This window comes from Melospiza georgiana, chromosome 1, assembly GCF_028018845.1.
Source record: "Melospiza georgiana isolate bMelGeo1 chromosome 1, bMelGeo1.pri, whole genome shotgun sequence".
In the NCBI taxonomy this organism is placed as follows: Eukaryota; Metazoa; Chordata; class Aves; order Passeriformes; family Passerellidae; genus Melospiza; species Melospiza georgiana.
The window spans coordinates 6,815,444-6,842,625 of NC_080430.1; the positions used below are offsets into that span (position 1 = coordinate 6,815,444).

The 27,182-nt window shown below is 43.6% G+C and overlaps 1 protein-coding gene across 5 annotated transcripts in view; it reads right to left on the minus strand.

Annotated features, from left to right (window-relative positions):
• Positions 1–27,182, minus strand: part of PRKAG2 (protein kinase AMP-activated non-catalytic subunit gamma 2) — a 224,327-nt gene that overhangs the window by 44,627 nt on the left and 152,518 nt on the right. For 4 of the 5 annotated variants that reach the window (XM_058038158.1, XM_058038167.1, XM_058038176.1 and 1 more), the window contains 2 exons: positions 24,719–24,933; positions 3,375–3,456 (listed from right to left, as the gene is read on the minus strand). In XM_058038158.1, the coding sequence (XP_057894141.1) occupies positions 3,375–3,456; positions 24,719–24,933 (297 nt within the window). Of the gene's footprint in view, positions 1–3,374; positions 3,457–3,721; positions 3,802–24,718; positions 24,934–27,182 lie in introns of those variants that run through there. The other variant, XM_058038196.1, reaches the window with a different exon arrangement.

Here is a 27,182-nt window from a genome sequence, read left to right on the forward strand (position 1 = left end):
ACTGATCAGAAGTAGAAATGATCTTGCTACAGAAATATTATTGCACACAGACTAGAGCTGAAAAAGAGAATCCATAATGTGTGTGAAGATAACCAGTTTTTGATAATTCATGAGAGGCCTCTCAGTACTGCATTTCAGGCTACAATGAAAAACTGCACACCCAACAGCTCTCACATTTTTAAGGAAATGTAGGTAGGTCATTCCCATCCAAAGGAATACTGAGCAGGATGGGGTCACTACTCAAAATTTTCTGTTTATTTTTCAGCTGAGCATTCTTCAGTTGAAAAGAGACTCTGGATTTCTTACACGCGAGTTTTTCCTCTCCTGCTCTGACTGCTGCTTGGAGGAAGGGAGCCCTAAATAAAATAAATACCCCTGGCCTGTGCAGTCCTTCTCCTCTGTGCACACAGTGAGCATACAGCTGTTCCAGCTGTGGAGCCCTGGTGCTGTTTAACATCACCTCACTGACATTTACATTTACACTTCACCAAAGCAACATTATGAAGCCAGTTCCAGACAGAACCAGTGACCCTCCAGTAGGAAGTTACACTGATCTTAGAGAGTTCAGCCAGATAAATGAAGATGTTTTTGGCTAAAGACATGACCAGCACTTGTCTCTGCAACAATAGCACCCTATCTAACACTGTCCATGCTAATTAGGCACAAAATAGCTCATATACATTCTTTTTACATAATGAAAATTAAAATTGCTCTTCACTTGACACCACTGTTTTATTTAGAAGTCACACCATCAGGCCAGACCCTGCATATTCCATTACAGTACTACATAAATCATAAATCTTTCTAGCATCATTTTTTTTCAATTCACCCTCCTAATTAGAATCCAAATTAAATGAATGCCTTCTGTGCTTTCACATTCTCGTTTGTGTAACCTTTGAGGAGAGGGACTAACAGATCCACTGCACATACTGGATGGCATTCAGCACACACATTGAGCCTCATTTTTCAGCTCTTTTCATTAAGCTCCCTGTTTGAACAGAACTGCTGCATAATTTGATACACAAGATAGTTAGCAACTGTTGATGGATGCAGAACTGGAAAGCTCACAAGAGCAAGTACTCCAAAGTAGAGGCAGTCAGGAAAGCAGCTCTAAAACAAGTTTCAAATTTCTCATTCAACCCACAATTTTAAGCCTCAGCAGAGAAACTTCAAGTTTGACAAAAGATCATCAGTTACAGTTTGGCTACAGCCACTCAATGAAACCTTATCAAGACTTCAGAGGTGTTTCTCAATTTCTGAGCACTCACCACCTGCTACCCAACAACAAAGTGAACATTTCAGATGTCTTTTACTCTCCCACACCCCCTATTAGCACAAATACAACAACAGCAACCAGTGCAAAAATTTAGGTCATAAAACAGGTACTGCCACTAAGCTGCTGCATTTCCAGCTGCAGCTCAGCTTTCTGTGATTCTCTTTCCCTGGGGCCTCTCACACAGGAGCACTGTGGGCAGCAGCCTTGGGTCTGACTCTCACACACTCACTTTCACTCACACCCCAGGTTCTGAACACAGCACTCTACCCCCTTTATGCTTGCTTTAAAATTAGGCCTAAAGCCAGGTTCTCGTGTAGTCTGAGAGGACAATAAGGTGACTGCTTCCTTTCAAAACCCACACCCCACTTTAAACTTGCTATTAGCCCTGATCTTCTGACAGGCCCCTGAACTCCTCTCACCCTCCCAGCCTGAGCATCCACAAATCCTGAACCTTAGAGCCAAACAAATTAGGAGACAAAGCATAACAGAAGCCTGAAAAACATTAAAAAATGGTTAAAATACTAAAGTTTCTAAAGAATTTGAATTTTTTTATTGCAGGGTTTTAGAAGACACACATATCTTCACCCTTATCAAGTGTCTCCCCATAACTCCACATTCCACTTTTAAAAGTGCAAAGGTGTTTCAAAACTGAAAGTTTGTAGTTTCAGATTTTTTTTAACCTAGAGATCCTATTCATATACCTAAATTTGTAAGATATTTAAAACAGATTTTTAAATGGCTTAACTATAAATGATTCAGCAGGTTTGAGGAACCCGTATCTCACAGCAGCAAGGTTTATGTAAAAATAAACAGGTAAATTGGTAGCTTTCTAGCTCTCTATAAGCACAACATGAATGTCTAACTAAAAACAGTTAAACAGTGTGAGGGAAAAAAAAAATCCTACAAGTCAGCAACAGATCCCCTGCACCAAACACTCATACTTCAGCATGTTCAAGATGCACAAAGGCACAAGCATTTCATTGCAATTCAAACTCTGGACTCAAAAAAAAAAAAAAAAGGCAGCTCAAAGAATGCAATTGTTAAGAGCTTCCTTTTCTCACACACAGAAAGAATAAAATAAAAGGTGTTACTTTTCCAGACCAGTCCCACAACTGCAGGCAGCACGCTAGTAACCAAGAAGCTGCCTTATTAGCATACCATCTTAGATATATCTTCTCCCAGAATGACTCAGCCTGCTATTTTCAAAGTTTTCCTTAAATATTTGTCCTACATTTTACAATAGGAGTTACCAACTACAGAAAAACACATCCCATGAAGTCTTAGCCACTTTTCAACGCTGAGCATAGAGATTAAGCCATGCGTCCACATTTGCATCCACTAAGCTAATCCTTTCTGAAAATGAAAGCTCGAGACACTCAGCACGGATCTTTCAGAGGTGAAGTGGCTGCTTGGTGCAAGTTGGAGGAAAAAAAAAAATCCATCCATGCTTTGCCACAGCACGGTTCAGTGCCTGAGAGAGGGAAAAACTTGCCAGGAGTTGCCCTGTGCAAGCAGAGCACACTCAGTGGGAACTGCAGCCCTTCAGAGCACGGCAAAGAACAACCACAGAGCGCAGCCACATAAGGAAAATTCAGCGTACAGCTGCTTTGAGCAGATGTATGCGCTGCCATAAGGAGGGGAAGCTTCACTTGAAAGAGCTTCCCATCGCTGCTCTCAAAGTCTATATTTGGTATCGCAGACGTATTCGAGGAGAACGGGTTTTTTACGGGGAGGAGGAGGGGGTGCCGCGCAGGCTGCGCTCCCTCAGACCGGGACCCGGCCGGCGGCAGCGGCGGATCGGGCACGGCCCGGCGGCGGCACCGGCACAAGGGCGCCGCAGCGGGATCGGCACCGGCACAAAAGCTCCGCAGCGGGATCGGCACCGGCACAAAAGCTCCGCAGCAGCGGCACCGGGCTGGCTCCGCGGCCGGCGAGGCACGGCACGGCACGACCCGCCCCGCAAGGACACGGCCCGGGCACGGCGCATCCCGCGCTCCCCGCCGGGGATCCCCCGCGCCCGCGCCCCCGCCCGGAGCCCGCCGGCCGCGTGGGTGTCCCCGGCCCGCCCCCGGCCCCCGCTGCCGCCGCGGATTTTTACCTTCATCTTCGAGCTCTAGTTTCTCCAGCATCCCTTCGGAGGCGGCCGGGAGCTGCAAGGGAGCCGGAGCCGCTGCCGCCGCCTGCGGGAGGGAAGAGAGGAGAAGGAGATAAGCATCCAGGCGCGGACTCACCGGCCCCGCGGCGGCATCGGCTCGGGAGTGGCGGCACGGAGCGGGCGGAGGGGAGGGAAGGCGGGACGGCGGCAGCTGCCCCTCGGCCTCCGCACACGCTGCCGCTCGCACACACCGCGGGGGGAGGAACCGGGAGGAGGAACCGAGGCTCGCCCTCCCCCAGCCCGTGAACCGCCGGGCTCCCCCCGGGCTCGCTCCGGCTCCCCGGCCGTGCCTCCTGCGGGCGCCGCCTCTTCCCCGCTCGGCGGGAGCGGCTCCCCGGGCGCCCGTTCACAGGACGGCGCTTCCCGCCACGCCTCGCCGCTCCCCCCTCCCCCCGGCGAAGCGGTTGGTACGTTCCGTTTTGCTGCAGTCGAGCCCGTTGGTCAGCGGCGGGAGGGGGAGGGAGCTACCACTTCCGCGCGGAAAAGGGAGGGGGAGGAGGGGGAGGTTAGTGCCCTGAGAGCTCTGCTGGGGCAGCCGCCTCTCGCACCCGTTCCGCAGCCTCGGTTGTTCTCCGGGCTGCCCTGGATTAGAGCGGTGCGACTGAAGGTGGATTGGGGGAAACCCTTCGCTCCCCCTGCCAGTGGGGCTTGGTACGCTCCCGCGCGTTCACCTGCGAGGCAGCGGCGGGGAAGCGGACGGTTCCACTGCGCTCCGGGGGGTGTCAGGGTGTCGAGGGGGTTTCCCCTGTGTGTGACGGGAGCTCCCGCAGTGCGCCGTGCCGCTATCCCGGCCCCGGGGTGCCCTTTATCCCGGGATACCCGCTCTGTCCTGAGTACCGCCATTCCGCAGTGCCCTCCTTCCCGAGATGCCCGCTTTATCCCGGGATGTCCTCTGTCGGGATACCCGCTCTGTCTCGGGATGTCTTCTATGTCGGGATTCCCCCTCTATTCCCGGTATCCGCCATCCCGGGGTACCCGCTATCCCGGGGTGTTCCCTATTTCGGGATTCTCGCTCTGTCCTCCATGCCGGGGTACCCGCTCCATCCCGGGTACCCCTGTGGGCACGGGCGCGCTGGTTTCCATGTCAAACAATCCCAGGTTAAGTCACAATTCGGGATCAGCCCGAATGCCGGCGTCTCCCGGTGAGCGGCGCGGAGCAGCGGCTCAAGGACGGGCTCGCACCGCGGGACGCTGCGGTTTACAGGGAATAGGATTTACTGCATCACAACCCCGAGCCAGGCTACAGCAGAAGCGAGGAAATGAGGAAATATTCGAAATAGATTCGTCATTTACATTTATTTTGGCGGTGAGGTGTGGTAAAGCTTTAGCTGAAATCTGAAATGCGCCGGTCCCCGCTGGCTGCTTAGGAAGCCCAGCAGGAGCGGTTCGGACACGGATGCTGGAGAAGGGGATAAAGAGATTATTGCTGTGGCAATGGCAGCTGACACACATGGATGGAGCTCCAAAGGAGTCACAGGAGTCGTCAGGGAATATTTTAAACCTGCTGGTCCCAAGGGGAAGCTCAGGCTTCAAAAGTTCAGCAAGCCCTTCAAGGAGGGGAGGTTGGATAGACCCAGCACAGCACAGCAATGTGCATAGAACAGGGAAAGATTAAAGATAATGAGAATAAAACTATGATAGGGGAGAGAGACAAAATTTATGGGAAAACAGAAAACCATCTCGTAATTTCTCAAGTCCAGCGATGCTTCAAGCAAGGAAACAAACTGCTGGTGACAGCTTTTTTCTTTTCCCAAGCTACCTCTTTCTAAGGACACTTTTAAGGGTATAGGAGGAAGTGAACAATAGCCAGTTCTTCTTTACTGTAAAGATCCCTTGAAAAGAAAATTCTAAAATATTTCATTCACAGATGTATTTTTAAGATGCTTCTAGGATTTCAGTAAATGTTCTAACTGACCAGTCACACAAGATAGCAAAGCAGTTCATATTAATTTATAATATTTTCAGCCTACTAATCAAAATGCTTTGGAAGCTTTTAATTACTTCTGGGAGCTAGCTTTAAAAGCTCTAAATTATTTATCTTCCTTATCGTGTACCTTGGTACTGATAAGAGTTTATAACATCTTTTCTTAATCAAAGGCAGAGAAGGAGATGACATATCTGATTGGAAATAACTGCCATGATTTTGTTTCTTTTAGTTTCAATTTACTCCCCATAATTATCTAGTAAGCACCAGCCATGAGGAAACACAACTCCAAGGTTTTTGTAGCTGGAAGTGACACTGAAACTTGAAAAGTGTGCATTGAATTTCAGTGCCACACAACACGAGATGTTTATTAGAAGGCAGTTAAGCTTATTTCATGCTACAAACCCCAGGGCTCACTGCAAGATCAGGGTTTTACAGTGGCAGAACCTACATCCAGACCAAGAGTACGATGAGAAACTCAGGATAATAAAAAGGCAGTAATTTAATATACAACAGAGATTTGTAAAGGAAACATGTACCATCCACACTGCTCAAAAAAGAAACCCAAAGGAAATGGAGAACTAAAGGCTGAAACCCCATCCTTCAATGTGCCTGCAGCCTCGGGATTTGTTCAAACCAATTTTGGAAGGAGCTGCTGATCATGGCGTTCCCTTTGCTCCTCGCTCTGCATTCTGGCTCCTCTTGGCTTGTGGGCAACACAGTGAGTCAGAACAGGAAACTGATGCAGCTGAAAACCAAAGGGACTAAAAGAAAAGATTGGGCTTTATCCAGATCAGCTCCTGATCCAAGTCACTGTTTAGTTGTATCAGCACTGGCACAGGAGTTGTTCAGGGCAGGAGGGACAGTGGGACCACACCTGGGAACAGCCCACTCTTAAGTCAGCCTAAATCATGGTCAAAACACCCTCCTGTTCATTGTGGACAGGATTAGACAAATTAAAAGGTATTTTTAGCAGTATTGTCTCTCTAAAAACTCCTTCTGTCATTTTACAGCAGGATTACTGGCTAAAAAAAAAATTTATTGAAAAGGAGCTGTAGTTTCCAATAGGGTGATATTAAATTTTGTGACTTTTCCTGCCTGTTTTTTGTGACTATTTGTTTGTTCTACTGCCACAGAAGGTTTCCCTGAACTATAACCAAGGGATTTATCCAAATTATGCTTCAAAAGTTTGCTCTCAGTGTGTGTCAGGTAACCCAATTTAACTGTTTGAGAAACCACTGTGACAGAACAGTACTCACTTGTACCATAGATATTGCCAGGTGACATAAAGCTAGAGAGAAAAGTTTAGAAGAGAAATATGCACAAACCCAAAACTGCCTGAGTACATTTTTTCTTTGCCACATTTTTACAGGAATATTATTTATGCCAAAAATATGGACCTGCAACATGACCTTAGTACAGCAGTGGCATCAGTCTGTGTAGACAGAAAGAAAAAATTCAACGGCAAAAGTCACAAAAAGTAGATGTAAACAAAAGAGATTTTAGGATTTCTGGGAAGGCTGGAATGTAAATTCTAATAGGTAACTGCTTGCTTTGTCTCTGGCTGTTTTCTTTTGCTTCCTAGGGTAAAGGGAGTGAGGAGTGACTAATACTCTGTGGAAGTAAAATCAGTCCTGTAAATTATAGATGCACTCAGAATGAATACATTAAAGCTTATCTGATAATCTACAATTCTTTTTTCTGATAATCTGGGAGTCCTTTCAGTCCTGTGTCCTACTGAAGGAATCCCATCCTTTTTGTAAGAACATGCAAAATATTTAAGTCACAGGGATGGTTCAGGGATTTGAAAAACAATTAACATCAGCAGAAAATATTTTTTTATATACTTTCCTGCCATCTTGCCTTGCACTCTTTGGTGTAAGTTTGATTTCTGAGATGTGTAAGAGACATTTTAAGCAGATACAGGAAAGAAGGATCAGCAACAACAGTCAAGGTGTGCAACCAAAGCCAAAGCATTCTCAGCCTCTCTAATGATTCACCCAGATTGTCTGGGTGAAACAACTGCTAAAGGTCACCAGAATATTCTCAAGAAGGCACTAAGATTTCTTTATCTCACTGGAAGGGTTTAAGAGAGGTTCCACAGAGGTCTGTGTTCTGTCTGTCATCACTCTGTGTTTCCACTGATGACTCAAGGAAGAAATAATGAATAACCTGACCACATTTTCAAATGACTCAAAGTGACTCAATGGTAAAAGAAGCTGCTGTTTTAGGGACAGCCCTAGAACTTGAAATAATCTTGAGAATTGCTGCAGTGCTTTGAAAAACAGGATGCACTTTGATATGGGTAAGTAGAGTGTGGTATACAATTAGCAAATGCAAAAATAAAGTGGGAAAGGATGGACTTCCAGCAGTCAGGCAAGCAAAAACTTGGGAGTGAAGCTGAATGTGAGACTACAATGTCAGTTTCTTGGAAAATAAGAAAAAAAAAATCACACTATTTACAAATGTGTTATAGGTAAGACATGGAGCATCTGTGCTACACATTCCCTGGTTAGATGCCAGCTGGGATACTGCATTCAGTTTTAGGGATAAAACTCAAGAATGAACTAAAAGAGTCTAAAAAAAAGTAACAGCAATGATCTACACGTTCAGAAAACATGACCTGTAAGGAAGAACTTGAAAACTTCCCACTTTCCTCATCTACAAAGGGGAAAAAAACTCAAATAAAAACCCCACAGAAACAACAAATAAACTCTCCCCTTCCCCAAATAAACCAAACTAAAACAAAAAAAAACCCAAAACCAAAACAACAAAAAACCCAAAGAAACAAACAACTCACCCCTAAAAGAACCCCAAAACCCCACAACACCATAAAAAGAAGACTGAAGGAAAATACCTCAACAGTCTCCAGACATGGTGTGTTTTTGCAAGAAGAAAAGTGATTAACTCTTCTGGGTCCACTGGTTGTGGGATGAGAAGTTATCTACTTAGCCTTTAAAGAATTCTTAGGTTGGACTTTGGGAGAAGTTTCTGAGTGTAACAGAAGTGAAGCACCAGCACGTTTTGCTAAAAAAATCTCTAAAATCTCCATCACGGGAGGTTTTTAGCAATGGATTTAAAACCCCCCATTTGTTTATTATTATTTCCATATAGTTGATTGTGTTGGTGGGGGGAAATGAATTTTTAACGTTCCTTCCTTCCAGGCTTGTTTTTTTTTTTTTTAGTTTCTATTTTTGTCCAATCTTTAGAAAAATATATACTGTCTTAGTATGGTAATTCAGTGAGAATTCTATGTATGCATGTTATGTACAAAATCCAGTTTACAAACATCTATACAAATGTAAACTTTCTTTTCCCCCTCCCTTCAAACAAGTAGCCTTAATTCTGAAATAGAAATATTCTGAAACAAATGTTGTCTGAGTAATGTATAGTATGTGATAAAGATTACGTATTAGTTTTTGGTGACTGTGTAGGAATAAAAAGAAATTGTGCTGCAAATCACAAGTCTGTGTGGAGCAGACTCACTCAGGCACTGCCACAAAAATGTTACCTGTGCTTTATTTAAAAATAGGCTTTTCCAGGTAAATTCAAGGCTGCCCTTTCTCTTTCCTGATGGCTTTAATATGGATATGCTGGGGTGGACCTGCACAGCTCAGCAGTAAAACTGAGTGCCCTTCCCAGCACTTCAGAAAAAAAAAAAAAAAAAAAAAAGGCCACTTACCTTGTAAAACCTAATGGATTGAAGAGCAACAGAAGGAATTCCCATCTAAATGCAAATCAAGGCAAAGCCATTTTGAAAGCAAGAGTAAACTAGGAATGGTAATTTTCCCACCATTTGCTACTGCTCCCTACTACAATTACAGTTCTGCACAACTGAAGTAGTTAACAACTCTTGTCCTGATGAGCTATCAAAGAACAACTTACAGTTTTTCCCAAATGTATGTCATAAATATGTTTATTCCCTTGCAATCTGTGTAAAATTAATTTAGAACACTTCCTGCTTATTTTTGCTTTAATTTAGCCTGGGTTGTAAAGTGGAAAAAGGACAAGTTACCAGGAAAAAGAAAAAAAAAACAAAACCAGGTTTAATCTGGTGTTTAAACTGTAAATTAAACTGCTACTTGTTTTTTGCTAGAGTGTGGTAACTGATGTGGTGGGTTTGGCACAGCTGAGAGCACTGGGATCATTGGGGCTGAGGTCAGGATCCCAGCCTGGATCCCTTGTGGATCTGAAGGTGCCGCCTGTGTGCTGCCAAGGCTGCAGGGTGGCAGTCCCTGAGGGTGTCTGAGGACACAGCTCTGGTCTCACCTCAAACACCTCAAAAACCTCGGGGTGACCAGAGCAGCTGGGCAGGAGCTGTAATTTCCACCATTTATTCCAAGCAAACTGCTGCAAGCCCCAAACAAACCAGTGAGGAAGGGGATGCCCTGTACAAAATACTGGATTGGAGTTTTTATTTCCCACATCCAGAAGGAATGTGATACAAATTGCTTTAGTCTTAAAAGGCTTTTGAAATACCAAATGCTATAATCACATCTGTGCCTAGCATGTGTAAATGAAGGCGGTGGCAGCTCAGATTTTACAATTTGTTTAGAACAGAGTAACCAAGCCCCATAAACCAGCCTGGCACTGACAATGTTCCCCAGTGAGTTCTAACTGGGTTCAGCTGGGTGTTCTGTCCCTTAGCTGATAAACTGGGGACACAACTGTCCCACAGCAGGTATGAAAGTGAGGGAGCACTATATAAATAAATATAAATATAAATATAAATATAAATATAAATATAAATATAAATATAAATATAAATATAAATATAAATATAAATATAAATATAAATATAAATATAAATATAAATTTATTTGATTCTAAATATTTTCCTGTATGTACAGTGAGGCTGAAGAAACTCTAATGATTTCATTGCAAAACATCTCAGGCAGAGCTTGCCCCTGGGTAAGAACTCTACCCTGGAAGGATTTTTTTATTTCATCCCCATCTGATCAGAATATGACTCTCCCAGTGGTCCTGAGCAGGAATCTTGTGGCATGAAATACAGAACAAGTGTATATTGCTTTTACATTTTGTAACTAGCAACCAGCCTCCTGCCACAGGTGTCCTCCCACATAACAGCTAGGATATTAATTACTTTACAGAGTTAATTATTACTGATAAGCAGTTGGAGATTTTAGTAGGTCAAATGGATAACATAAATGTAACAACAATCAATTTTAGCCAAATCCTAAATAAATAACAAAAAAATAATAAAAAAAGGCAAAAAAACCCCCCCCAAAAAAAAAAAAAAAAAAAAAAACAAAAAAAAAAAACAAAAAGAAAACAAAACCAACCAAAACCCCCAAAACCAAACCAAAGGAAAAAAAGAATATTAAAGAATATTGAGTGAATGCTGCACAAGGAAAGATGACAAAATGGACAATCTCCATTTCTACTAAATCCTCACTGCAATACTGAGTGTTGGAATCTGCTTACCCTGGAGATACATGAACCAAAGTTGCAGAGAGATTTCACATTTTTACTGGTGAGCCCTTCCTAAATATTTCTGTATGGAAATGAACTTGAAGTTTAATCCCAGTGAGTTTTTTTCCTGACTTAATTGCGGAACAGAATAGATTTGCAGAACTTCCTTTGATCTAACAGCAGAAACAAAGAACCTGTGTTGCACACAGTGTCCTCCAGCTCTTCAGTTTAAGGCAAAGAAAAATGGTCCCAGTGAGAGAAGAGTTAAGCACTTCTGAAAAATAAACTTCAAAGAAAGTCAAATATGAAGGAATAGACAAGATCCCAAGCTAAACTCCTAGAGAGAAATCAAGGCAGGAGTAGGAAAGAGGCAGGATTTGTTTACATAACCTCTAATCTGTAGCTGTGTCTGATCCTGTATCATTCTGCTACTCAGATAAGGTGGAGTTTAGCGTCAAGAATATCAGAGGCATTCTCTAGTCAAGCCCTTGTGGCCAACATTCCTTCCTCAGATTACTCTTGTTGGGTATAGGTGGAGTCCAAATCACAATTATCAGTGTGACACGTTATTAATCAAACAGCCACACAATTTAAATTCTGTCCTTTTGAAGAACTTTCAAAGAAGTCAAGTGCTTGTGAGGAGCTAACCTGAGTTTGTTATGAATACAGATGTTACAAGTGTTCTACCTGACTGCAAACACAGGGATGCCACTCAGCTTTAATCTCTTCCAGAGTTTTTAAGTGTTCTTGTCTTAAATATTTATTATTGTATATGATCAAAAAGACACACTTCAGCTGTTTTTACACATAGGTTGGAGTGCTCCTTGGGTTCTTTGAAATAGGACCAACCTCTCATCACACTCAGGGGCTCAGTTGAGAGCAAGAAGGAATTATTGCTGGAGAGAGCTGCAGCAATCAGGTACTAAGCATGATTACAGTAGATATTTTCCTGTGAAAAATGTACATAAAAAAAAAAAAAAGCAAACAGAACATTAAGATACTACTAATGGTAGAACACAGGTAAACATTCACTAATTTCAAGTGAATAGGAAAGAAGAAAGTGAGCCCACATGGATGTGTCTGCATTTGCTGGCATTGAATACAGGATTATTCATGTTAGTTAAAGTTATGCACTTACTTAAGTACTTTAGCTGGATTGAGGCCAGAGTACTGATGAGTAATCTGCAGAACCGAGGCCACTGAGAATAACAAATGAAAAAAAAAATACTCAGAGCCAAATCTGATTTAAATAAACACATTTACTTTCTACCATTTTGCTTTCTTCAGTGTTATATTTCAAAGCTCAGGCATGAGTAGTGACTTCACTGGGGGAACACTTATTACACCAGCTTTCAGTGATATTTTTTAAACTTAAAATGAAACAGGTTTCCCCTAAAAACACTGAAATTAGCTGATACTACACTTTAGGCTTGAGTAAACATCACAAAATTCTATAACAGAATTGTAGTCTATTGTAGCCATGATATTTTATGAAAAATCCTTTCCTTAGGATTTTTTTCTCCTGAGAAGCCTCAAGAACAAAATGTAAACAACGATTACCTGCTGCTGTGGAATGCAACAGGTGGATCTGTGATTGGTCTCATGTGGTTGTATCTAATTAATGACCAATCACAGTCAGCTGGCTCAGAGTCTCTGACACACAAGCCTTTGTATTCATTCCTTCTTTTTCTATTCTTAGCCAGCCTTCTGATGAAATTCTTTCTTCTATTTTTTAGTATAGTTTTAATATAATATATATCATAAACTAACAAATCAAGCCTTCTGAAACATGGAGTCAGATCCTCATCTCTTCCCTCATCCTCAGACCCCTGTGAACACTGTCACAGTCTATCATCAAAATGTAATTTTAGAATCACAGAATGGTTTGGGTCAGAAGGGACCATAAAGATTATTTTATTCCAACCCCTGCCCTGGTCAGAGACACTTTCCACTAGACCAGGTTGGCTCAGAGCCCCATCCTTGAACACTTTCAGAGATGGGGAATCCACAGCTTCAAGCCCAGTGTCTCACCACCCTTCCAGTAAAAAAATTCTTCCTAAAATTTATTCTAAACATTCCCTCCTTCAGCTCAAGACCATCTCCCCCTGTTCAATCACTACATGCCATTGTGGAGAGTCTCTCTCCAGCTTTCTTGTGGCCCCTTAAGGCACTTGAAGTTGCTCTCAGGTCTCTCTGAAGCTCTCTCCTGTCCACCCTGAGCAGCCCCAGCTCTCCCAGCCTGCCACTCCCACAACCATCAGCACTTCTGGAAGGCTGAAATCAGATCTGTCAAACCAGGGCATCAGATGTAGGGCAGAGTTACAAAGGTGCTTTTCTGAGAAACTCAGACAACCTTCAGCTCGGAGCTGAGTCACCCACAACCTCAATAAACCTTCAAGAAATTGGCAGAGACCGGGGCTGAACAAACACCTCCTGTGTGGCACGAGGTGCAGCAAGTGCAGCTGAACAGAAAAGGAGCAGCTGCTGCAGGTGGCCCCTTTCTGCTGGGCTCAGCCCGTGAGGATCCCAGGAGGGCTCCACAAGGAGCCTTTGGGAGCTCTCTCAAAGGGGCAGGCAAAGATAACAATGTCTTTTTTCCCCGCAGCTCTAGGAGGACTTTGAACACTGAGGAGAACTTCCTGGTAGCACCTGGGGCTTGTGTGTTTGCATTAGATTTCAAGCCCACCCCAGAGGTGACAAACTGGAGGCATGGGTGCTACCAGGGGCCCCACTCAGGCTTGTGAGCCTCTCATCTCACAGGAGCTGCTATTAGGCACAAACAAACCAATATATTCATAAACCTCCTTCAGCACAGACACTACAGACACTACAGTTGGCCTGTAATCTCCAAGTAAATTGATTTTTGACTAAAAGCTGTTTTTCAGATGGCACTGAATGTGCATAGCTTGAGGAGCCTGACCCTCTTCCTGAATTCATTCCAGATGTACTGCTGATCACTTCAGGCCTTGTTTTTGTGTGCTGCTTCTTTTTTTTATTTTATTGTTATGCACAAAAGAAACCTGCAATGACAGATCCCACAATGGATTCCTTCCTTCTGCCATGCTTGTTTTCCCTTTTCACAGCCCCTTAACTGCATCCTTGCCAAATCGTAGGTGCAGTGAAACCAGACTGTGCTCAGTGCTGCCTCTGTGGTTTGAGAACCCCTGGAAGGACTGAAACAAGGGCTGTGCTGAGCAAGAAGCCAATCAAGCACAGGAGCTCAATGTTTCAGGGCTACAAACAAGATCATAAAGGGACATGCAAATAGTGCTGAGGCTTTTCCCTGTATTCCAGGAAGTGGAACTTAAAAAAAAATTGGAATTATTTCCACACTAAGCACCAGGGATGCAGCTCCAGCAAGCCAGCCCCCACACTCATATCCCTGCAGCCTCTGAACTGCATCCTTGCCTCATTCCAGGTACAGTGAAACCAGACTGCACTCAGTGGTTTGATACCCTCTGAAGCACTGAAACAAGGGCTGTGCTGAGCAGGAAGCCTGTCAAGCACAGGAGCTCAATGTTTCAGGGCTACAAACAAAATCATAAAGGGACATGCAAATAGTGCTGAGGCTTTTCCCTGTATTCCAGGAAGTGGAATTGAAAAAAAAATTGGAATTATTTCCACACTAAGGGATACACCTCCAGCAAGCCAGCCCCATGCTCATCTCCCTGCAGAGCTGCTGGAAATGCAGATACAAAGGTTCATTCATGGGCACTGGGTGCTTTCAGTGTGGAAATGGCAAATGCTGGGGTCACTGCACCTAACCTGAGATGCAGATTGAGTCTGTAGTGAAATGTCTGAGAAGAGCTGAAATTATTTCTTGACATGCCTCCCTGGGGCTCAGAAGAGCAGCTGACTTCACAGAGACCTTTTGTGTAAATCTTGATGTGCTCTGAGCACATGAGAGCTTTCCTGGCCACAGTACAGCCTGCAGCATGAAAGCCTGTTGCTACAAACTTTAAACACAACAGATTCTATCTATGCTTAGCTTATCTTAAGCCACTTGCAGCTCCTGTTCAAAAAATATCTGAGTTATGTAGAACTTTTTAATGTATTTATCACGGTAACATTTCAGATTTAGAGCAGTGTAGCCCCATTTTTTTATAAATGGGAAACAGAGAGACCAAGTGACTTAGGGCTGCACAGGTTATCTCCAATGGGGCAGATGGTTGCAGTCAGGGGTCTCTGATAAACTACTGGCACTATTTTTCTCCTCTCCAAACTCTTGCTTTCCTTAATGACTCTTCAACTAAAACAGTCATTCAATTCCTTTATTTTTTCCCTGAAATAGCAACAGCCAAATCCTGGAGGGCATGAGGAAAAAAAAACCCATCTATATCTTCATAGTGTAACCTCTGTACCCATAAAATCTTTGATGATGGAAGCAACTGCTTAATGACCAGCTCATATTGTACCACAGCCATGCCCTCATGGGAAAAGGAAAGAAAGTTGTGCACTTTCTGTGGCAACGATTTTGTATCAAGAATTGTGTGGCAGCAATGAGAGAAATGATTGCCCCTCTGTAGTCAGCCCAGGTGAGGTCACACCTCAGGTGCTGTGTCCAGTTCTGAGCCCCTCACAACAAGAAAGGCATTGAGGGGCTGGAGCACGTCCAGAGAAGGGCAATGGAGCTGGAGAAAGCTCTGGGGAGTGAATTCTCTTAGCAGCAGCTGAGGGAGCTCAGGGGGGCTCAGCCTGGAGAAAAGGAGGCTCAGTGAGACCTTCTCACCCTCCCCAGCTCCTGCCAGGAGGGTGCAGCCAGCTGAGGCCAGGCTCTGCTCCGGGGAAACAGCGACAGAACAAGAGGCCACAGCCTCAAGGGGCATGGGGAGAGGTTCAGTTTAGATATCAGGAGGAATTTCTTCATGGTATTGGTTGTTAAACATTGGAATGGAGGCCCAAGGAGGTGGCAGAGCCACCATCCCTGGAGGTGTTCAAGAACTGACTGGATGTGGCACTCAGTATCAGTGAAAGATCAATGATCTCAGAGGCCTTTTCCAGCCTGAATGATTCTGTGTTCCTCACAGTGAATACAGCCAAGAGATCAGCTTTGGCAGTGTCCTGTTCCTGTGTGCAGGATGGCTGCTGGGATTGGCTTTTGTTTCTGGCAGCCTTAAAGGAAAGGGTGGGACAGGCCTCAGGTGTCCTCTCTCATAAACCCTGTCTGCATCAGGAGCTGTTCCCATGTGCACAAGGAGCTCCATCCCAAGGCAGGACACACCATGAATGTTCCCAAGTAAATACAATCCTGACACCCACGGAAATGCCAGACACACAACAGCAGGCAGAGAGCAACCTTCCAGCTGCTGCTCTCCCTGCCACTCACTGTGCAGCAATTTCCCATTGTCACCAAGAGCTCCTCTCCTCTCCTCTCCTCTCCTCTCCTCTCCTCTCCTCTCCTCTCCTCTCCTCTCCTCTCCTCTCCTCTCCTCTCCTCTCCTCTCCTCTCCTCTCCTCTCCTCTCCTCTCCTCTCCTCTCCTCTCCTCTCCTCTCCTCTCCTCTCCTCTCCTCTCCTCTCCTCTCCTCTCCTCTCCTCTCCTCTCCTCTCCTCTCCTCTCCTCTCCTCTCCTCTCCTCTCCTCTCCTCTCCTCTCCTCTCCTCTCCTCTCCTCTCCTCTCCTCTCCTCTCCTCCTATTTTCCTCAACTCTTTTTTTATCCTCTGTGCTTCAGCTTCCTTTCTCATATCCAGACCTGCTGTTGTCATTTTAAAATATTTTAATAGGCCATAAAAATTGCACAAAGACCCTGATCCAGCAAAGTGCCTTGACACACACACAGAGCTTTAAGTGCTCCAGTACTGTTGACTCCAACAGAGCTACCACTGTGCTTAAATCCAACCACACATTGAAGTGTTTTCCTGGATCAAGGCCATCCCCACAGTGACATCAGCCAGAACAAAGCAGCACCTGAAATTCAGCAACATAAAAACACAGCAATCCCAGCCAAACCCAGTGCTGTAACCTTGAGGTTGCCTTTCCTCAGTGCCTTCTGTCACTGCCACCTCTGTTATGGCTACACATGCACTGGAAGTCATGTTTGGGAACAACCCTGCTTAAGGCAAGGCTTTCTTACAGTTTTAGAATTTGCCAGGCCTGTTTTGCCAGATCAGGCTCTTGGACAATAAGGTCCCCAGGGCAAAAAGCATGTTTATTTTCCTGCTTGAATCATATGTGCTCATATACCACAAAATAGCAATTGGTAACTTTCTGGTCTGAGGTACAAGGAAGAAGATTCTCTACATACCACAGGTGACCTGATTTGTGCAGTTGGAAGTGAAAAAATATGATAGATCAAAATTTCAGAAGTCCAAGGTACTAACCTTAGCACTGGCATTTTACTGTAACCCTAAACATGCAGAAAGATTAAAGTAATCCCTCCCCTCCTGAATTCTGCTCCCTCCCTTTCTTTTGCTAACCTCCTGCCTCCATTACTTTTTCTCTTTCATTCTCTGTTGATTACTTCACTGGTTTACACTTCAGCTTATGAGTTCCATATGGCTGGAGCCTTGTCCTTTGTTAATCATAAAATAAGATTATGTACACCTTGGGCCCTGTACAAATCATTATTGTCTTCCTATAAATGCCTTCCACATGGCCCCACCCTGGGTTCCAGCTGAGAACTGAGCTGCTGTTGTGAATCAGCTCAAAGAATAAATATTTTGCATTCATTTCACCAGCACAATGGAAACATTTTTCCAGGCTGCTGCCAAGATGGTATCTAGTCCTCCTCTGACTCAGCAGCCCATGCAGCTGACTTTCAAATGGCCAAACTTGCTTGATTGTAATCTTAAAAGAAAAAAAAAAAAAAAAACCACCAAAAAAACCAGCCACAACAACCAGCTGCATTTTAAAGAGATGTATTGCTCTCCTCTTGCACAAGCAGGTAGTGACACTATAAAATGTGAATGTTGGGAGAAAGAAGCAGCAGTGAGCCCTTTTTGGGATGTTCCCTTTTATTTCTTCCAACTTCACCAGTTTATTTCATGCAGTCAGAGAAAGGGATTGGGGAATGTTGTGAGGAAGTGAGAAAGGAATTTGACTGCTTTACACAGAAAATTTCCTCCTGGTATCAAGCAGCCTTTCACATTCTTTAAAGCTCTGTTGGCCATTAAAGACAGTGTATCTAAAAATTAAATATAGACAAAACTGGGTTAATAGAGATGAAGATGGCAAGGAATTCTAAGAGTTCCCTTCCATATAATTTTTTCCTTATTCTTATGTCACTTTCCCTCTAGTCCAATCCAGAAGCAGGAAAGGTGCAACCAAACAGGTTCAAAGCTGTTTCTCTCTCCTCCATTCTCACGGGAAAGCTTTGCTCTATAATCCCCACTGCTTTGTGAATAAACAGCCCTGATGGTGAATAATTTTAGTGCTCCAAAACTGTCCAGATACAGCTGGGAAGAAACTGTCAGTGATGACCCTGCATGGAACTGCAGCTTTTTATTAAATCACAGAGCAGGCATCTGGCTTCTAAGCACTGATGGAGGTTATTCCTACCAGAAGTTCTGATATTCTAAGCAGAGTAACAGGATGCTTATTAAATTAACAAGTCTAAAATTCCAGATAAACCATGCCATGAGAAATCAGTTCAATGGGTAAAATGAGGCTGTCGCTCCAGCACCCTCTTACATCATGCTACTTAACCAAAAGATATCTATTTATACAGACATGGCACTTAACCAAAAGATATCTATTTATACAGACACACCAGGCCAGATCCTTAGGTTTAGCCTTTTTATACCATGCATAGTGCAGGATTTAGGGTGATAAAAGTAATTTAGGGTTAAGCTACTAACTCTGTCTCTTCGGGGTGCTGGGGTCATCATTTCAGTACCAATGAGTATCTTAAAAAAGCCCCAGAGATGCTCTAGCTTTAATTGCCTTAGCTCCTTATAGCCTTATGAGAGCTGTCAAAGCAGCTGGGAATTGATTGGACTCAGCATTCTGGCTACTCATCCTTTCCACCTCGCCTTCCTCCTTTTGATCTAGGCCTAGGAGGAACAGGAATTGTAGGATTTCATGTCATTAAAATAAATCCTCCACTGAGTGAACCCATAGATAGTTGATTAAATTATTTCTGTAGCTGCAGAAAAAGCCACGAGTTGACACAGACACACATTTCCTTAGGGCAGAAAAAAATCATCTTTATGCAAAAAAAATTTCTCTGCATTGAAAGATTGATTGCATAAATCTGGACACTGCAACCAGAACAGAAATATGTGAGGACATCAGTGTTTCAGGAGGTTGTGGTTGAACATTTTTTCTTTTAAAACCAGTAAGTGGCTTAAAAAAAAAAAAAAAAAAAAAAACACCAAAAAATTAACCAATATAAAAGGGATAGCAAGATGCTTTTTGCATATTCTAAATACTAAAATGGGAGAAAAACACCAAATGGGATGCAAAGATGTGACTAATGGGGAGAAAGTGAAGTGAGGAAACAGAATATTAATAAAGGGGAGCTGTGATTAAAAAGTAGTGTGATATAGCTGAAGCTTTCTGTTTTTGTAAAGTTCAGGTTCATTTATTCTGTATGTCCCACTAAATCTCACTATGGACTTTCCAATCATATTAAATAATTCTCCTGTGAACTTATATTTGATTTAGTGGAGGCACCATCACGCTCTGTTAAAGGAGACTGAAAGCAAATCAAGTGGGCTCCAAACATTTTCCCAGCAGTATTTTTGGAATTGTTGTAGGGTTGATCACAGAGTGATTACTTTACTAGGTTTGCAACTAATTAGTTATGTGCCCACTATTGGAGAATTAAATTTAAAATAAAATTTAAACACATTTTCACATGGATAGCAACAGCTCCCACAGGGAAAAAGGATTAAATAAGGATAGCTTGTTACAGCTCCTGGGATCTCTTATGGAACACAATCACCTCCCAGGAGAGCTGCTGTTAATGCATTTAAAAGGAGCCTGGACACACCAGCACTGCCAGAGCTTTGTCCCTGCTAAATTACAGCCTTTGGGGCTCTAATTTTGGTGATCAGTTTACTGTGGTGTGAATGACAGAAATGTCCTGGCACTCCCATACACTGCCTTAAACCACATAAATACTGAAATAAGGAGTTCTGGTACACTGGAAAACTGGATTCCTTTTTTTCCCCAACTTGTACTTTTTTGGGGTTTTTTTTTGGTGTTTTTTTTTTCTTGTTTTTTTTTGTTTGTTTGTTTTTGTTTTTTTCCTGTTGTTTTTTTTTTGTGTTTCTTTTTTGTTTTGGTTTTTTGTTGTTGTTTTTTTGTTTGTTTGTTTTTTTGACCTCCTCAGAACCAAAGAACACTTTTCTATTCTCCTCATCAGATTTCAATCTCTTGACTCACCCAGCAGATTATGGAGCTCTGCTGGGTGGTATGGGGTTTTTTTGGAGAGAGGCAAACCCAAGGAGCTGCTGCACACACACATCCTGGTTCCCAGGCTCCTTGCCAGCACAGGGAGTGATGTAACAGCCTCTCCCTCTCAGTCTGAACAAGTTAACAGCCCTGTTTTGGAGTTTACTACATTTTGGCTAAGAAACAGCATGAATAGCTTCGCAGGGAAGTGCTACTGTTTAACAAGTGAGTAGCTGCAGGAACAATCTGCTTTCTCCCTTTTATCCAGGGCTGGAAGAGAGTCCCAGCTGTACATTACATCTCTCCTCTCCGAATGCTGGAGCAGCAAGGACTGTGCAAAATGAATACAGCCCAGACTCCCTTCTGTGTGCTCTGTCTGCAGTTTTACCAGGATTCACTCACACAAGTCTCTGACTGCCTCCTGGCTGACTTTTCCTCTTGGTAAGAACATTCTGGGAAATTTCTTGGCTTGGAAGTTCTTTGGAGGACAGTGGCTCATGACTCAATCATATGGACAGGACCATTTTTTAGGCATGTTCTGCCTTTGTCACTTCTTGTGAGCAGAGGAAGCCCCAGCCTTGTTTTGCACCCAAAGAGACCTCTCCGGTCTGGAGCCAGCACCTCCTGCCCTGGGCTCCTCTCATGCAGGGAAAGGGAAACCAGGAGAGGGGGTAGCACAGAAATGCTTGTTTGCAGTGAGCAGTGCTATTTTCACAGTGTCCTGTGCATCAGAGGAGGAAGAAAGGATGGAAAAAAAGGATACAGCCACATAATGCCCAGTGTACCACATTCCACTTCAAAATACAGACAAGATGGAAACAGGGCAAACAGGTTTGGTACTGAATTTACAACCTCTCTGCATTTCTATCATGGCTCCTAATGTCACACTAGAGAAGAGTTATCATTTACCACTCACTGCTTGAAGGTTACACCATCCAAACAACACAAGGCCAAAGTACAGAACAGTGAACTGCATTGTGAGAAATCAAATTGCTCCTTTGCCGTTTCATGCAGCACACAGTAATCTTCAGGCACAGCTTTGATCTCTTATCAGCTGCATCTCTCATTATAACCTTCAAACTCAGGAACACCTCCCCATGCAGGGGAGAGGCTGGCAGAGCTGCTCTGTGGTGTGTGACAGCCCAGCAGCTCCAGCTTTGGGCACCTGATGGTGTCTGGATCAGAAATGCAGCACTGGGAGCCAACCCCTGCCTGCCCAGTGAGCCTCAGCAGCTCCAGCTTTGGGCATCTGATGGTGTCTGGATCAGAAATGCAGCACTTGGAGCCAAATCCTTCCTGCCCAGTGAGGCCCAGAGGCTCCTCAGCCCCCTGGATCTGCATCATCCCCTGCAAGCTCCTCTCCATTTCTCAACTCCTCTCAAATTCCTCAAATTCACCCTCTCAAACTCCTCAGACACAACCGGAGCTACTGCACTCCCAGCTTAAGCAGCTCAGGAAGGTTTCTAAAGTTAGGTGGGATAAATCCAGGCCTTGGTGATTACCACAGACACCCATTTAGCATGAGGTTAATTGCTCAGCTTTGTGTACTGGGTTGAGATGATTTGCTGAAGGAGGATCTCCCTCTCTCAGGAGCTGTCTCCCACTATTTATTCCCCTCCCCAGAAATGAAGGCTTAAAAAATACCCACTGTTGGGAGTGCTACTAAAACATGAAAGGTTTTGGCTACATCTGCTAGGAAATATGTATTTTTAATCTTTAATCTTCCCTCCATGTCTTCTCTCTTACTGAACAGATTTAACCATTCTGCACCCAAGTCTCAGACCGGTCAAAAAAAATTTCAGAACCAGCTTCAAATGCCATTAATTATAAAAATGAGATAAGATTATTTCCAAGTACTGATACTATATATCTTCCTAGAGTCATCTGTTCTTCTGGTTTTATTTTTTAAAATTTATTTTAATAATATTTCCCGGTCTGGGTCCAAGGGTTCCTCTTTCCTACTGCAATCATGATTCATTTATAATAGTTCTGGGGTCTCACACATTATCATTATCAGTTAAGCAATGTAATAAGTAAATGAGATTTAAGTTGACAGACGCCTGTAGATAAGAGTCAACTCTCATTTCAGATGTCAGCATAGAAGATTGCATATCATTGAACTGATCACCTAACAGCACAGCCATTATGAAACCATTTATCATAAAATTTATAGTGTTTCAAAAATAACTGAAATTGTTCTGCCACCAAATAGTGATGTAAGTAAAGAAATTGAGTTTTCCTCTTACAGATTTGCTTATGGCACATGATTGTGAAATTATGTATTTATTAACACACAGCTGAGAATAAATGAAATGTTTGAAATGCAGTACTCAAGAATGTTTGTATAGTGCTGTTGTATTTACAGAGGAATGTTGGGTCAATAATTTGCAGGGATCAAAACACATGACAGTGCTGGGAGAACACTCATCAGATTCATGTCCTTCTGCAGGAACTCAGCCTGTTTCTCTCTAACAGTTTCTCCTAGAAGAGAATGGCAAATCTAATCTCTCTTTTCAGTCTCAGTTGAAAATTAAACATGCAGAGCTTTGCTCCTCACTGCTCTGTGGCTGCTGACATTTATTGCCAAATGAACCAAACCCCCAGTGATTCACTGGCAGCCCTGCACACTCACTGCTCTCAGACACAAATGAGTACAGAGGGTACCAGACAATCAGGTGCTACACATCCCACACGTTTCTGTGTCTTCTGAGCAGGAGGGAACTGAGTCCAGCACTCTGAGTTACTCCCCAGACTCTCTCTTGTACGTATATACAACCACAACTGTTCATAAAAACCTGCTGAGAATTCTGTTTCTTTATTCTGGCATCTTCTGCTCAGCTTCATGTTGTCTGAATCAGCAAATAATCAAAAACAAAACAAACTTTTCAGTCTTTCAGTCAGTGGAATGTGCTAAGATTATGCTGTTTCCTCACTTCTATTCTAACAGGTACAAAAGACTCTTCTGTAGCTGCATAACACAGATGAACACATTCATATGCAAATAACATGACTGATTGACTAAAATCTACCCAAAATATTTTTGTATCCTACAAACCTTTGGGTTTAATAATTTATGCATCCCAAGAATATACTGACATGGAAAGGCAGTGAGCTGGCTGCAGAAAAGTTACTGCTGGAGTTCCCAAATGTAGGAGTTATTTTATTTAATACTCTAATTATTTACTTTTGCATAGTAGAAAAACAGAAAGTCTGTAATTTGTAAGGAGAGTTTGGCTTGCTTGATGTGAAAAAACGAAGGTTGGCTACTGGTACAACAGGATGTAGCAAACAATGAATGAAAAAGGCCATTAATTATAAAAGCAAATATTTATAACCTGTCCATGAAAAAATTATGTTGAAAATCAGAGATTTCCTGGCCTTCACAGAAGGGGCCCCCAAAATAGGGCAGGTGTTTTGTGGGATGTGTGTGAATGACTTGAAAGCAGCAGATGAACTCTGCTGCAGGACCCAAATGCTTTCAGCACCACAACAGCTGCTGCTGCTGGAGGTGCCTCACACAAAGGCAAAAAGGCTTTGGGGTTGCTGTGTTCAGGTCCTGGAGCAGCTTCCCATGGGTGAGTGGGAGGAAACATCCTGCTTTTAAATAAATTACTGAGAACTGGAATGAAACAGGACTCATAGCTGTTCAACAGAGCAACTGACCTCATGAACCTGTATGCCCTTTACAGTTCTAGGTTTCTAGATACAAAAAATGTTGAAGATTTTATATTTTGGAGGGGGAAAAAGAGAAGAAAAGCCAGGCAAGACAGATGCAGGGTGGTTTACTCTGGTGACAGATCAGTTTGCTGGTTGCATGAGTCAGAGGAATGGAAAGATACAGGTAATGCAAAGGAATCAACACAAAAGGAGAAGGGCAAAAAGGCAGAGGAGAAAGAAAAGGAGAGTGAAGCCCCTGAGGCTCAGGCTGGCCAAGGGAGAGGGAGGAGGCACAGAGCTGTGCAGTACTGGGGCATCTCAGAGACTGAGTTCATGCACTACCAGGAGCTGCAGAATCCACTCTAATGAAGACAACTTTGCTGGGTGGGAGGCTGGATGAGTGCCCTGGTAGTGCTGCCCTTCCTTTTCTACTGTCTGGGCTGGGGCAGGAGGTGTGATAGCAATGGCTGCTATTAGTCACCAGCTGTCCCAGTGATCTCAGACTCCAGAGGCAGCAGGGACTCAGAGCCCCTGCAGCTCAGACTGTGAATTTCTTTTTTATGTGCTCTCTTTGGCTGCTAACTCTCTCATCAGCTCTTCTTAAGGGAGATGAAAGAAAATCCTAAATAAAATTTTATCCACCTCTAGGGTGGCGTCTCAGCAGTGTATCCTGGGATCTGAAGCCATTGCAAAACTCACTTTGAAGGCAGTGCAAAGATTAGTTACTATTTGGATAAATCAGAAGGAAGACACCACCTCTGGATTCCCAGTGCCCTCTCAGCCAAACCCTGAATTAAACTGAGGTTAAAATCCTTGTTCTCATTCTGTCCCACAGAATGGACAGCCACACTGCAGCCCAGCAGCTGTAACACAAGACACAGTGCACACACAGCCCTGCACGTTTCCCACTGGAAAACTGGACACAAGCTTTACTTACAGGTTTTGAGGTAGCACAGGGAGCTGGTGTCATGATGGGAGGCTTGGCTGCACTTTGTGATGGAGGCAGAGAAAACCTCTGCCCCGTGTCTGGAGGTGAGGAACAGTGAATTCTTGTTTCTGGTCTCTCAGGCTCATGCTTGTAGGATTCCAGAGGGAACGTGGGCTGCTTGGTCACTTGTGTTGGGGTAGATGGAGAAGAGGAGAGGCCAGAGGCTGTGAACAACAAAAATGCCCAAAGATCAGCTCAGGTGAAAAGCAGATGGAGATCTCAGCTTTACAGAAATCCTGTATTTTCCAGCACATTTCCCCAAACTAAAAGTAGGGATCTCACCTCCTCGTTTGTGAAAAGGAACCTGTGCCTTGCCATTAAAAAAACCCTTTTAGGCTGGTTGAACTGTCTGATCCACTACAGGGAGGTCCAGTGGCAGGATGGGAGTGCTGGAGGTTTGTCTTGTGTCACCCTCCTGTCTGATTGCTTATTTCTAAAATGACACTCAGCATGGGTATTACTTTATTGTTGTCATTTTAATACTGCTGTGAGTCTCAGGATTACCTTTATCTCATGGCACATGGCTCAAAACCTGTAATGGCTGCTTTTTCTACTTTTTCATTATTTTAACAGTATCTCAGCCAGCAGCAGAAATACAATTAGGAGCAGAGACAAAAAGGAAACGGAGCATATTTCTCCTGAGCCACAGTTTGCTTTCTGTAAAGCTCTTGTACAGCTTTTGTACAAACTAAAATTGTTTTCAGCTGCCTTTGAGGAGAAAGATTAACCATATCTTTTGCCAAAAATCAGTGTCAGCAGCAGATAATTGCTCTTGTGAGCGCCCTGTTTTTATTTGACATGTGTATGCACTCCAGCTGTATTTTTGGTTATGTTCCTAGGGCAGCTCTGAATTGTGAACCATCAGATTTAAACTGTGTTTATCACCCATTTAAGAACCAGCAGACATCCACCACCAGTCAGAAAATTCAGGTTCCAACACCTGTGTTTCTGGTTCTATGTACATCAGCAACCACGGGTGGTTCCAGCGTAAATCAGGACAGAATTAGATCATAAAAACCATGAGGTTGAACTGGGATGTGTATTTTTAAGTGGGCTGTAAGATCTCTGAATTTGGCTCATTTCTTGTGCTTCCATAGATTTATATAGATGATCAATTAATCCAAAGGGGACTCAAGCCCGTCAAAATAGAGCAGATTAATGAGTATAAAAGCCCAGGCCACTCAAAGGAGTGTTTGGGAACACAATGCTGTATTTTCATGGTAAATCTGGCTCCATGGTGGGAGCTTTCAGGGCTCCACCAGAGATTATTGCACCAGAGGTTTTTTCCTAAGTTCCCAGACTTGGAACACTGGACATCCAACAACTCAGGGAGGGATCTATTACTTGAAGAATTTATTACTCCTGACATAGCTGGGGAAGAGCTGGCATATTCTGTGTTTAAGGGAATTAACATGCAATATGTGTAACTGTTCTTTACCTATTATTTTTCTTTGAAAACAACTTTTCTTGATGGCTTTTACATAATAAGAGACTTAACTCTATAATAATAGAGTCACTCAACAGGAAACCTGCAAAATAATTAGTCTCTAATATGTTTTACTAAATAGTGGGTTTAGCGGTACAGAGTGCTGTATTTATTTCTTTCAAAGAAAACCTTAATTCTCACTGATAAACTTTAGCTTTGCTGGAATGAGAAAGGACCCCTTACTCAGTCCCTATCTTTGGTCCTTTTCCAAGCTTGCAGCTGGACTTCCAGTTAATTTTTGATTTTTAAGGAGCCCTGCAGCTCTGCCAGCCAAGAAGCAATACCTCAGAGGGGACTGGGGTTGGGGGCAGGCTCAGATGTTGGCAAATACAGGTGTTGGCAGATGTGACAAGGCACAGAGTGAGGCAGGAGTCACCACCCTGGCATTCTGAATGTCCTCAAGCCCTGCTCATTTCAGGGCACTGGAGAGTGTGCTCCACTTCCCTAAGGACTCAAAGGACACCTAGCTTGCCTGTTCAGGTTTTGCTTGCAGACAAATTTAAATAAACAGTTCTGGGGAAGATGGTCCTCTGTGTTTTTATGGAGCAAATGTTCCCTGAGTGCTCAGACGGGGAGCTGAGATAGCTGCAATCGATGCAAATGGAAAACCACTAAAAGGGAGAAAAACACCATTAGATCTTAAAGTCTTGCTGCTGGGATGGGCTCATTGAGTGCTAATGTGTTCTGCAAGTCCACAAGAACCATTTCCAGCTCCGAGAGGCTCTGCCAGAAGAGCTTTTACCAGACATACAGAAACCACAGACTCAGCAGCCCAGCAAGGCTGCCAAGAGCAGAGGACATCTGTAGGACACAGGGACACGTGGATCAAAGGGGACCATGGAAGCAACACCTCCTACATCCCGTGAGAACTCCTGTCACCTCATCACAGACATGTCACAGCCCAGGCAGGACAGACAGCCTGGTTTC